This window comes from Schistosoma mansoni, chromosome W (assembly GCF_000237925.1).
Source record: "Schistosoma mansoni strain Puerto Rico chromosome W, complete genome".
Taxonomy (NCBI): Eukaryota; Metazoa; Platyhelminthes; class Trematoda; order Strigeidida; family Schistosomatidae; genus Schistosoma; species Schistosoma mansoni.
This window is the reverse complement of record NC_031502.1, coordinates 6,396,510-6,410,548: the sequence shown is the minus strand read 5'-3', so window position 1 is coordinate 6,410,548 and position 14,039 is coordinate 6,396,510. Positions and strand designations below refer to the sequence as shown.

General features: G+C 33.2%; 1 protein-coding gene across 1 annotated transcript; it reads right to left on the bottom strand.

Annotated features, from left to right (window-relative positions):
* Positions 1 to 5,296: 5,296 nt before the first annotated feature.
* Smp_134160 (hypothetical protein) lies at positions 5,297 to 13,795 on the bottom strand (the record flags this gene model as incomplete). The annotated part of the gene is made up of 4 exons (XM_018800032.1): positions 5,297 to 5,472; positions 7,349 to 7,580; positions 10,138 to 10,518; positions 13,736 to 13,795. The coding sequence occupies 4 exons, from the start codon at positions 13,793 to 13,795 to the stop codon at positions 5,297 to 5,299; spliced, it is 849 nt and encodes a 282-aa protein (XP_018653886.1).
* Between the last annotated feature and the right edge of the window lie 244 nt (positions 13,796 to 14,039).

The following is a 14,039-nucleotide window of genomic DNA, read 5'->3' as shown; positions in this document are numbered from 1 at the left end:
ATTATTTTTATTATTGTAATTGTTATTTACGATTACAACGGAACAATTTAAGAGTGAGTTATATATAGGAAAGATAACAATCAGTCTCGTGTTGCCGTGGTAACTTCGTGTTGACCTGATTATATGATCTTTTTGTTTCGTGTTTAACCGTTTACCTGATTGTAGACTTAATTCTTATCAAATTTTTCTCATATTTTTTCTGTACGTAAAGTTTTTTTACACACCTGAAATGGAGTTATCTTTGGAAATTGATGTGACATGAAGAACTAATAATAAATCAGAAAATATGAACATAGAATAATTGCAATCCCTATAACAGATTTAATTCAGAGCTCTCATGTCTTGAAATATATATGCTAATTTTAAACAGTGGTAAACATTTCCAAACAACATTAAATGTTAACATAATCAATGTTATAGGTTAGTTAATATTGTGTTCTGGGTTGAGGTTACTCTGTTGATCATGGATTTTCATAAGATCACCGAGATCTTCACATTCACATCTGTTTCCAATGTACATACAATTATTTACTGAAATTAACGTCATAATAATGCTTTTCTGAGATATTCTATAACAAGATAGAACATTCAGTTATCCAAACAACCAATGTCTATATATGAATCAAGAAGTTAACATTGAATCCTTTACCAATGCCCAACAAACCCTTATATGTTTATTCTTTAAATGTGTATGAGAAAGCAAATGTCTATTTCTAATCTCACTTAGCTCATGCATTGTTTGGGCTTGTCTGTAGATAAAGATAAAATTAGGTAGCAAGATTTGTAATTGTGTCAACCTAATTCTTCATTATTATTTGATTTAGGTATAAGTAATTTTAAATGATACTAGAAGCATCGGTTTACCATGTTATCCATAAATGTAGATCTAACAAACACAATGTATCACCAGCTTAATCACGATAGCTATATACTTAGATAGACGGACGAATCATATGTTTTACTAGAAACAAAGACAACCATGAGTAGCTCATGTTTATTCTACTGGTATTTACCTAGTGAGCGCGGTTCTCACTTGTTCTTGTGTTACTTCACAGTAGTTTGGTTGTAATTTTTAATTCAGGTTATCTCTTATTCAGTTTTCAGATGCCATCACAGTTCTTCATGATTTTCATCCAGTTGCAATTACTGCCAATCCCTAAGCACGCCTGTCATTTCTTCATATCTGTCAAGTGGGCGATTACGTCACAGACTTCTGGTAGGTAAATTATTTTCATTTTCAACTTTTAAACCATTTTCAAACTAGCTTTTGATACTTGGACTCTCTGAATACTTAATGATGTACTGTCATTCTGTTGTACGTTAGGCTAATACACTTCTTAAATCACTACAAACGCAATTGTACGGATTTAAAAAATCTTATTTATTCAACATATATCGTATAATAAAAAGACCATATAGAAACAATCGACATTAAATGGACAATCTCCAACAAATACAAAACTCATTTACGAATGTTAACGACCAGACAATTCAAACCCTTACTAGTAATGGTATAAAAACTATACTTCTTGAACAAAATAATGATTATTTAAACCTAGTAGATCAGTAAATAGGGAGTTTGAGTTTGAACAGAAAAATACTGGGTTCGAGTCCCAACATGAATAAACATCGACATAGTGATGAGGTTACATCTAGCTGACGAGTCAAAATTAACCGAGATATATGTCCTGGATTACACCTCTAGACACAATCTATCTATTCCATATAACCTCATTGAATCGTTTCCATTTATTCTTCAATGATACGATGGGCCTCTTTCTTTGTACATTTGAGGTAATTGTAGTTACCAGAATAAGTCATTATCACTAACATTCAGCTATGGATACGATGTGATAGACGAGTTCTTATATAAGTGAATAAATAAAATTAGAAAACCAGTCAGTTCGAAGATAATTTTCTTAATAATCATTTTATCAACTAATGTGAACTTATAAAATCGTTAACTGATTACTATTACACTTTCGCATTGAATTAGTATCCTATAAATAATATAAAATTTATGAATTATTGATTTGTTTTTGTTTTATAATCAATATTGTGTTTAGCTAAAATGAATCAACATTAAAGTAAATAGCACTTTTTGAAAGACATATCGATAAAAAATAATCAATAAACTATTGAATGAATTCATAAATTGTTTAATTACAAATTGATTAGAAATATTGTATTTCAATATAATATTGATTAATTAATAAAAAATAAACTCCAAATCATTTAAATAATCAATAAATTATTAAATTATTTTGAGTAATTTAAATATGCACCGTTAAGAATTATTGAGTTTTCTAAAACAAATGAATTAGAAAAAAAAGAAAAGAACATAGTGATTAGTAGCGTACAGAGATATTAGGTGTTAATCAGTAAAATACAATTAATTGTAGCAGAAGTTCATTATATATCAGTAATTACAGAATAATTCTAAGTAAATACTAGGATTTGAACATAGAAAGCCCTTTATCACATCCAATACTAATAAGCTGTATTTATATGTGTTAATGCTCAGACAGAAAGTAAAAACTAGTACTCAATGATTGAAATCCCTGTAGAATAATCACTTAGACGTATTATAATCCTTTAACAGATATAGAAATATTATATTCTAACAAACGGAAATGAGTATTGCTAATCCAACTATCTTTAATAACAGTGAATTATAAATCTATGCAATATTCAAACATTTGTTACGGACACCCATATGCTGAATAGGGGAATAGTCAATATCAGTTTAAATATTTACAGTGAAGAAATGCAAGTACCTGGAATTCATAATTCATTTATTAAAATTAATTATTTATATGAAGCTTTACGAAACGTTTATGAGATGAAATTAGGTCATATTGTTTGTAGTAAAAGGTTGTATTAAGTAGAGACAACCTGTTCATAAAGCTTGTTACAGTTCATTTTATCGAATGTATCGAAGAAATTAACATTTCGTTTGAAGATTTAGACTAATATCTTCTAATATTTTAGCAATCCATCATGACAACTAGACCAGCCATGTTGCCAGCATGATCTACCATAAATCACATTAAGGGCATAAAATTATTTGCAATGGTATTTGTAACACAATATAGGGTTAAGTTCCGTGAATCATTAGAAAACTGGATAGTTAATTCTTCTCGTTTTGATAAGCACTGAGTAAGTTTGCTTTGCAATAACATTAACTATTATAGTCTATTCGTACATTCTCTAAATTTATTTTTTTTAAACCACATAGTTACTACTTAAATAATAAATGAGTTGATTGATCTGTTTGTTTTCAATGTTTCGTCATTCTAAAGATTCGTATTAAGTGTTATTTGTTGTTAGCGAGTTTTTTCTGGATTGATTGCGGTTAGACAACCAGTGAACCAGAAAGTAGTAGACGTCCGTTTCGTCCTAGTATGGCATTCCTTAGCTGTGCGCATACATCACCTCTTCAGGGGGATCGAATCCAAGATCTTCGGATCTACAGCGAGATCTTAATATTAAATCTACTGAGTCAGGATCTAATGGTTTGTGTGTCCGATTTCAGTCAATCTGAGATGTCTCGAAATAAAATTTTATTTCTGTTGGTGGACAAATGCTTCAAACTCGACTTGCCTGATCTACAATAGCTACGGAATTTCATTCACACTTCTGGAATTACATCTTGAAATCCGTCACAATATTCTTTTTAGTTTAAGGTGCTTGTGGAAATTATTGGATCTTCATAGTCTTCATCATGATTTGATCTTATTTAGACAATCAGTTTTATATCAAGTAAAGCATAGTTCAAAACGTCACATTTGAAATAGAGTCCATTTCAGCCATGTAGTTGAGCCAATCATGAATTGTAGACTATGAATCCACTTTTTTCAGGCCAGCTTATAGTTTCAGAGTGCGAACATTTTTACCTACTGACTTAGTGTATTAAATACTATTGTCTTTCGCTGTTAAAAGTACTGATTATTTCCCAAACGTCAGCCTTGCAATATGGCTAGTCATCTCTTCTACCTCCATATTATCTGGTATATGGAAAGTAATTGTGAATAATGTTTAACACTCATTTACTATTTAAACGACTTACCTTGATGTTAATGACTGGAATGCAAAAGTGAATCAACGTCAGAGCGCAATAAATCATATACGAACTAAATGGATCAATATTTTTGATGAAAAAGACTGCGCCGATTTATTGTTTTTTCATCACTTTCAACACCTTTTAGGTCAGTGAAGCAGATCTCCGTGACTGCTTAGCAAGTATAGGCAGAATGTGATGAGAATGAATATTGTCATCATTTTTAATTGGTCAGATTTCACACGTCTTTTTAGAATACAGATGTACAACTTAATAGTAAAAACTAAGCACACGAGTGTATTTATCACCAGTCTAAAATATCGCTCATTTTGTTAGTGATTAAAATGCAACTTGCTGGTTAAAATGTCTCGTCAGTCCACAATCAGTGGATATATGTGAGCATATGACCGTTGTGTTCAATAATCAAGAATTGCCACTGGAAATAAAATGAAAATAGGTTGATGATTTAACTGACGGGAAACTAAACAATCACTGCTGAGGAGTCACATAATAGAACGAAACGGCCGTTTAGTGCTTCCAGATTTTCAATAGTGTTCCAACATTGACCGTTTGATGATCTAAATGGAAAACATAACAACGTCCACAACCCTATACTGATATTAATACAATGTCTTTAAAGGACGTTTATTTGTCAATCCAATTTAGTGGATATTTTAAGTTGCTCATAATTATGATGAACTTTCTTTTAATGTTAAGTACTTGGAAGAGGTTGATAGTAACCTCTCAAATTAGGTTTCCTATTGCTTAGGACTTTTAATCAAGGAGAGTTAATAATCCATGAGAATCTGTCGCTCTTCTTGGAATTCAAATCTATTTCAGAGTAAGAAATATTAATGGACAGCTATTAAGTCCACAGCTTGACCGTGAAAATAAGCCAAGAGGGCTAGAAACTTTCGATTGCCAGTATTTCTTTCAAGACTCCAGATACTCTTTATAAATGAGTCACAGACAGTGCACAAGTTAGACTTATGAATTCCTGTTATGAAAAGCTTTACAACAAGACAATTTAACACCCTCTCCGATTGTCAAAGGGCTAGTTTAAGATTATGATATTCTACCATTACTTATAAAATAGATCGTAGTTTCATAATTATTGTAAATTTCAGGGCTTCACAAAACAGCTATTCAATACTCTGTGGTTCTTCAAAACTCAATGTTTGTTTTAAACCATAAAATCGTAAAATACTAAAATGTACACTAACTCACATTATTCATTTATTCACTATTTGTATCATTTAACCGTGATTCTGAACTTCTCCTTGAATTTGATTCATCTTGACAAAGCAACTTAACACAAACAGCTCCAGCATCATATAATGTCGGGTAGATTGATTTCAATCCAGGACAGACATTCCAATCACATGTAGATAAACATTTGAATGGAGTTGGATCTAAAAGCCGACGCGGATTCATTTAACATTTATCCTTAGTATTAAGTGTGAATGGATAAAAGATTTTATTTAAATGATAACTTTTAATATGTTAACGTTCAAACAGCCCTGAGAAAAACGTTACTCGAAACATCCTGATGTTACTAATATTGTCCTCCAATTAAAATGTTTAACACAAAGAGATAAGCTATTCTAATATCATGAAAAAAATTATTGATGAACCTAATTAAGAATGATGAACAAATCAATCAAGCTTCCCGATTAAACTTGATCACTGATTGTTTGTGTGGTGTATCCAAAATTAATTCGTTCTTTTTGTCACTAATGAGAAGGCACTGTTGAGGTCAAAGTACTTTTTAGAAAGTGTTGACAAAAGGCAACGAAAGTGTGTTTTCTCAAGAAAAATCTACTGGGATGACAGTCTTCAAAGACGACCACCCGAATACTGCTCGTGATATATTTAAAAATTATCTGGAACTGTTAATTCGAAATATAAGACCTTTGCATAGTCTACCGTAGCTATACACCAAAATAACAAAATGATTTTTGTGGCAAATGGAAAAAAACTCCATTTTGAACCTATTTACTATTTCATTTGCTCTCTGTGGAGAATTAAATTGAAATAAACAAGGTAAAAGTAGCTGTAAACTTATCTTGAATATCAATATCATCTTATCTTTTGTTGTCTAATTTTAGAAGCGATAATAGTTGTGAATCAATTGGATGCCAAATCAATGTCAAAAGTTTGAACGCTTGTTAGGCTACCTGAAGGTGTTGGATTCGATAGTCATAGAGATCATTGATATTCACTGCTTCCTGGTCTTAAGTGATTGATCCGTAATTGTTTTTATTTTTGTTAATTTTACTTAAGATTGATGAATTAATATTATTTGATTAAAAAACAAATAATGAAAACACACCATAGTTGTCAGAAGGGGGTTTTTATACAGTTGAGATCATGAGTCATTTGAAGCTGGACCATCATGGAAAACCTCGAGGCAGTAGACGGCCGTTTCGTCCTATTGTGGGACTCCTCAGCAGGGCGCATCTACGATCCCGCCTCTCGAGATTCCAACCCAGGGCCTATCAGTCTCGCGCGCGGGCGCTTAACCACTAGACCACTGAGCCGGCATTCAATGGTTTTAATGTCTAACTTTAACAAAACCCCCTTCTGATAATGATTATATGCTCACTGGTGACTGGCTCCATGAGGTATTTCCTAGAGTTCTAGTGAGAAGTAGTAACCAATGGAGTTCAATCAGGTCTGTTGGGGGATATCAACTCACTGGAGATATTGGTGAACGGTTGCTCAATTTCGTGGACTGGTTGAAGTTAGACATTAACACCTTTGGATGCCGACCAGTTCAGTGGTTTAGTGGTTAAGCGCTCGCGCGCGAGACTGATAGGTCCTCGGCTCGAATCTCGCGAGGCGGGATCAGGGATGACACACCATAGTTGTTTGAATTCCAACAATTATTTCGGATTTCTGACAAATTGTCAAATTTAATAAGGTTCGCCGAAGCCACTGCCATAAAAAGACTTAAAACGAATTGATACAACCAGAAAGATTCATTTGTTAAATCGACTCAGTCTATCAAACAATAAAGAAGACGATAAACACCTGAAAGATCAGAGATCAGATGACATGTGAAAACGACCAAGACAAATATTCGAATAACGGCCACACATCAATGAAAAGCAACCGACGAAATTGTAGGTCAGATGGTTGTGGGAAATTTCTGATAGTTTACTTCTTACTGAAGTATGTAGTAATAAAAGTTTGACAATTCAACCATCCAGCTTAGAGGAAATAACAATTTGAAAATTATGAAGATTTAATAAGTCATCATGCAAAAGAAGATAAGAAATACTTTACCTCCACATAGAATCACATAGAGATTATTTTTAAATAAATTTCGTTGTATTTCAGTGAGTGCAGCAGCCCCAGCTGGGTCAATGTGAGTAATTCCAGATATGTCCAACAGTAGGAATCTTCGTAATTTTGCCCCACCGTGCCTCATTAGAAAGTCATGCAGGTCAACATGTAACGGAGGTAGATTTGCTTCAGTTTGACGATGAGCCAAGTTACATTTTTCTGACCTGAGTATCTGAAATGATACCGGTATATTCAAATGTAGGTAAAGGATGAGGAGGTGTAAAAAAGGAAACAAAAACAGAAATCTAAATTGTAAATGAACAATCATCGAGTAACGGTATGGGACATTTTATTTATAATATCCATAACTAAACTAAGTTTATTCTCAACTTTATGTTTGATTACAACTATACCTGCAAAAATTCTACGGTTACACCTGATCTCAAAACCGAATAAACGAGGAGTGTAGGACGTAAAGTTAGAAACCCCATCCAGTAGAATACATACTTATTAAAAACACACTAACCAGAAAATACCATTTAGACCTTTTGAACTCTGTCATGGGACTCAAACTATCTTCATTTAAAATAGCTATGGAGCTACATGACAAAATCTGAGGTTCTCCGGCAATCATGAAACCTACGCCAATTTCAACGACCAGGTCAACATTTAACATAGGTAATTGGAATATCAGCACAAAATGAGGGACCGGAAGGACCAATCAAACAACTGAAGAAATGAGGAGATACAACCTGACGGTGCATGGATTAAGTGAAATCGATTGGAACAAATCTGAACAGCAAATATTAGATTCGGGAGAGTTTTTGCTGTACTCTGATCATGAAGAAGATACTATACACACACACACACACAAGGAGTTGCACTGATGCTATTAAACGAAGCAACTATGTGATGGGAATTTTATAGATTCACAATCATCGAACCATCATTCAAAACAGAGTAAAAGGAAATCAGAATCAATGTTATACATTGCTATACACTCAATAATGAAAGTAATGAAGATGATAAAGGTCATTTTTATGAGAAGCTGAATTAGATCGGAAAGAAGTGTTAGGAAAAGAAACTGACAATCCAGGTAGTCAGTATAGAAAACACCGGCTATGAAGATGTCATGGAACTAGATGGACTGAGAGAGGGGGACGAGAATGATGCGAGATTTGTGAGTTTATATGCCTTCAACGCAATGGTTATAGGTGTCATGATATTCTCTCACAAATACATGTACAACGCTACATGGGTTCCACCGTGTCACACTACAGAGAACCAAGTCGATCATCGTTGCATCACTGAGGAATTCAAACAGCCACTGGAAGGCGTGAGAACCAAGGGGTTAGCTGACATAGCTTCAAATCACCAATAGCTGGTGGTTGCCAACATGAGGCTGAAACTAAAGAAACAATGGACAACTAGACAAAAACAACGTGGCAAAATTATGATACAGTGTTCCTTCGAGATACTGACAAACTAAGCTGATTTAAAATGCCATGATCAGTGGATTCCGATTCGTGTATGCTGTAAAACATTTATCCAATACAAAAAATGAATGAATGTTTGCGCAAGATCATAGATCAATTGGAGTTGGACATTAACACCGTTGAATGCCGACTTACTGGTCTAGAAGTTAGGCATTTGAGCGTGAGATCGAAGTTCGTAGGTTCTAGTCCCGCATGAAGGATGTTGAGTGTGCACTGCTGAGCGAAACGACCATCCAGTGCTTCTAGGTTTCCAATGATAGTCTAGCTTAGGTTGACTCATAAACTTAACTATTAAAATTACTACTATCCCCATTCTGAAAATAAATCTCAAAAGGAATTTTTTTTCATTAAGTGCGGGCTTCGTAAAATGGTGGCCTGGACGTTTGGTCAAGTCACCAATCTAAAAGTTTTTGTACAAAATATTAACAGCGTGGGAGAAGACATCCCGTAATGCGTTCTTTCACATATTCATTGATAATTAAACATAACTTAAAGAGTCGTGACATATTGATTATAGGGAGCACATATCGTATAAGTAGTAATATAAACCAAATTTTTATTTTCGAAATGATGATTTTGTCTGATGAAATTCGTGAATGTTTATTTCATAAAACTGTTGGATTTTTGTATCTTTCCTGAATGTATTTACAACTTTTTATAAAATTATGAGTTTCAAAACATTAATATGGGTAAATTATTCAGCTAACAAATTCATATTAACACTTTAAATGTACAGGAACGTAAGCAGTTGGTTGTATACTGAACTTCAGAGAATTCGGTTGAATCAATACTCTGGTGAATGAAATAGTCATTTATGCAAATGTCCAGCTGTGATAGTTAAAACTTGAATGGTTCACTTAAATATATTGATATCATATAAAAATAAATGTTCAGTACAGTTTACCATTATATATATGTATCTAAGTAGAAAATATATATAATTTAACATATATTGTCAGCCTATCATATTATCTGTCAGTATCTGATCATGTTTTTTCGAAGATAAGAAATGTCACTGTTGAACTGCTTTATTGTGAACTCTACGTTGTTATTTCGTATATGAATTGTATTGCAGCGCACCCTATGACAGTAAAGAATATGGTTTAGAACATCTTACATGGGAGCAATTGTTTCCAGATTTTAGATCTCCCTTGTTAAAGTAGTGACAACTGGCACAAAACCTGTCGCTAGAACCTCTAATCGTTTCCCTTCAACCGCTTCACATATACTTTTTAATACTGCTTGAAAACGATAATAAGTTTTCAAAAAAAACATTTGTAAACAATTACTCACATCACTTGATTTACTGACAACATTGCTATTTCTCAATGAGTAATTAACATCGGATTTTGTTCCATTTCTCTCATCTAAATTTTTCGCAAGTTCATAAATATTATTCTTATTATCTTTTGTATTCATAGATACTTCACTTAATTGACAATGATTACGATATTCATCTTGTATGGTACCATTCATTGTATTGTGATGATTTGATACATTATTATTAACATAATTGAAATCTTCATCTAACATCATATTATTAATTGTTTTGTAAATACGTTCTGTGAAGTTTTCAGCTGATGAAAAATTCAATGAACCTAGAACACGTATTGCTTTGATCGATGACAGTAGATAATCAGATTGAGTTTGATCTATTTGTGTTTTGGTTAATAGCTTGATAAAAGGAAAATAATTAATATCCAATAGTATATACAGAAAACCCGTGAAGAATTTTAAAACGGTAATCAAAAGTAACTTCTTAGATTTTAAGTGAGATCATGAATTGGTAAATGTTAGATCACCGTTGAAAACTCAAAAGCACTGGACGGCCGTTTCGTCCGAGTATAGGATATCTTAGCAGCGTGCATCCACGACCCCACACTCGGAACTTCAACCAATGACCTTCGGTCTCGCGCATGAACGCTTAATCTATAGGCCACTGAGCTGGCATCCGGCGGTGTTAATGGCTGAATTCCACCAGTCCACAATATTGCGCGGCTGTTCTCTATTATCTTTAGTGAGTAACTGCCTCACGAGGTCCTGGGTTCGAGTACCGAGTACAGGGTCGTGGATGCACACTACTGAAGAGCCCTGTACTAGTACGGAACGGTAGTCCACTGTTTCCAAGTTTTCAATGGTGGTCTAAGATTGACCAATTAATGATCTCAATTAAAAACTCAACAATCTCCACAATCCTCTACTGGTAATTTCTTAGATGTTTCATGATTACATTATATTATTTTTAAATGGTTATCATTTATTGAATTTTAGCGGCCCTAATCTGAATCTAATTAGATTGTATGACGATTGTTATCGAAACATACATGCCGCCAATTCTTGCATACAATTATCGACCTAACTCGCGTTAGTGAATAACGGAATTAAATAAGCCATATGCGAGAATAAATTATATATACGTATATTTCATGCAATCATTGATTTACAAAGACAATTAGAAAAATGCAGGGAAGGAAGCGAAGCGAAATGAAATGAAACGAAGTGACGCACAGAGAAGAAGGCGAATGAGCCAACTCAATATTTTATAAGAAAAAGATTATCAGAACTATGTGATATATTAGCGCAATACATTTCGAACACAATTTGAAACCTAATCAAATTTTTTCATATTATTTTTATTATTATTATTAATATTATTATCCCTATCTACTCTTACCCCCCCCCATTTTCAGTCTAACTGACCTTTTATTTTTATATATAAATGTTCTTAACAAGCATATGTGTGATCAGATTGTTGGAAATGTATTGCGCTAATATGCAGGTACATCCAGCTGACGAGTCCCAAATAGGACGAAACGCGCGTCAAACTGGATTCCACTGCTAGCCACTATCCATCTCTGCTTACCATGCTTGTGAATTAAGGCTATATCGAGGCAATACGCACAATATGCACATATGCCTATTAGAGACTGACCAGTTGCAGTTCTAACACATCGATGGGAAGATTCAAACAAACAACACTAAATGAATTTAATAAATCACGTAGTTCTGATAATCTTCGTCTTCTTATTACATTATCGGAAATTATTAAAGGGACTAATTCCTTCCAATATTTATTCCAATATTTATTCAGACCAAAAATAAACTACTGACACGTGATGAGTAGAGTGAGCAATCAACACACATACAGTCATTGAAAAAAGTCAGGGTTAATAAGAGAATAATCAACAAGGTCAAAATGTGGCTTGAGAAGAATGAATAAATTGATCTGTTCAGAAGCTAGAATAACCTATGTGGGCTTGACATAGAACCAGTCACTGCAAAGGGTCATTCACATCATGAACTTGATATTATTCAAAGACTCAATATGAACTATTGACCACTAAAAAACTGAACAGTAATAGTTTGGGATTTCTTATACTCTGAGAACATTCAAACTTGTCATTGACCACGATATCATTAAATCACTGGATTGACATCCAGCAGTGCATATTTTAAACCACAATAGATTCATGACAGTTCTATTTTCATATTTCATCGACGATCTACTATTTATCAATTCGACCAGCTAGAAAGTCAGTCACTGCTTCAATTCTAAGCAATAGTAAACTATGGTAACGAGCAGTTCTTAGAATTTTACATAGATCTCAACAGTGTATTAAAAATTAATCACGGTTTAGCCAGGTCATGACGGCAACAGTTCAAGGAGCTACGATAAGTTATGGAGTACCATTAGTCAACTGTAAAAGTTTACATTCTTCTACAACAACTGATAAATACGCCTCCCAACTAAGTGACTTTCTTCTGCGTACTACATAGTGAAAGGTAAGTCTTAAAAAAATTCGTAAATCAGTCACCCTATTGGTAGAAAAAAAATAGATAGTAGATAAACGGACACGTATGATATTCTATTTGTGTATGTCGTTTCCTTAGAAAAAAAGAAAACATTTAATCGATTGGCTTTTTAGACGTTCCTCTTCGATTTATTTAGGGCGTTCCCCTCCTATTGTGATAATTTCTGTATTTTGATGTTTGTTAAGAGAAATATTTTTGTATATACAGAAAATACTATTGCGAAATAAGTTACAAACAAATGAATTCAAGAATGGAACATTTGAATGATTTGTTCAGCATGAAATCCATTTTCGTATACCCGTTAAGGTCATGGATTCTTATACAAGAAAGGAACAGTTATCCAGTGCTGTATTTCTCTTAGTGAGTGTCTACCTAAGATCAGTTCGTGATATAATATGAATAACCTATCACAAAACCCTAACACTAATGAAAGTATTTCTTTAATAACACTTGCAATTCAATCGCGTTTGTTGCTGAAAAAGTTTGCTTAATTACAAAAAACGATTTTCATCATGAAGCTAAATCTTTGTCGTTTAAAGAAATATTGAGAATCAGGAACACTAAACATCAATATCAAACACTTGTCCAATCATACACTTTCTTCATTAGATTCGCAGTTTATCTATTAATCAATTAGTGAACGCTTTCATAATTAGTCAACATCTCAAATTCTAGATCCCTTTTTCTCAATTCCATTAATATTAGTAAGTAGGACAGTTACTTAAAAATGTTGAACATGAAGATTGAAGCGATATAGATTTAAAGTTACAAGAACAAGTGGGTAAATCCTGGTGGGATTATCCAGGCATAAGGAATGAATATTTTCAAGGTATTATGGTAAAACATTAAAACAGATTATTGTTTCGGGTTTTGATAATTAATTGTTAATTAAAAATGAATGTGAAAAGAAACTTTTGTACATTCTACGGGAAGGAAGCTATTTTGCTGGAAGAGACCCAGTACAAAAAATTATTAATTCTTTGATTTTTGTACATTCATTCTAAACAGTACAACCCCGCAGATTTTTATACAAAACTATATAAAGAAAAGTCGATAATCTAAATGTATAAATGAACACCTTATCAAGACCATGAAGATTCCTGAAACAATCCTCTTCGAAGTCATATGTATGCAGCATTGAAAATTGCACACTAACTACTTAACTTACATTCCAAGTTATTCAATATATCTTTAGCGTTGGTAGCTAGTAGAGAATGTATGTTTCAATCCATTTCAAAATCGCCAACTTTTATTTATCTTCGTTTCCGTTACTGTAATCTGTTTCTTTGAAAAACTTAGGGTATTTTTAGAATTAACTTACGTGACTGAATTTACCAGTCCATTTTACAGTATAGATTCATTGATGAAAAGCTACGATTTGT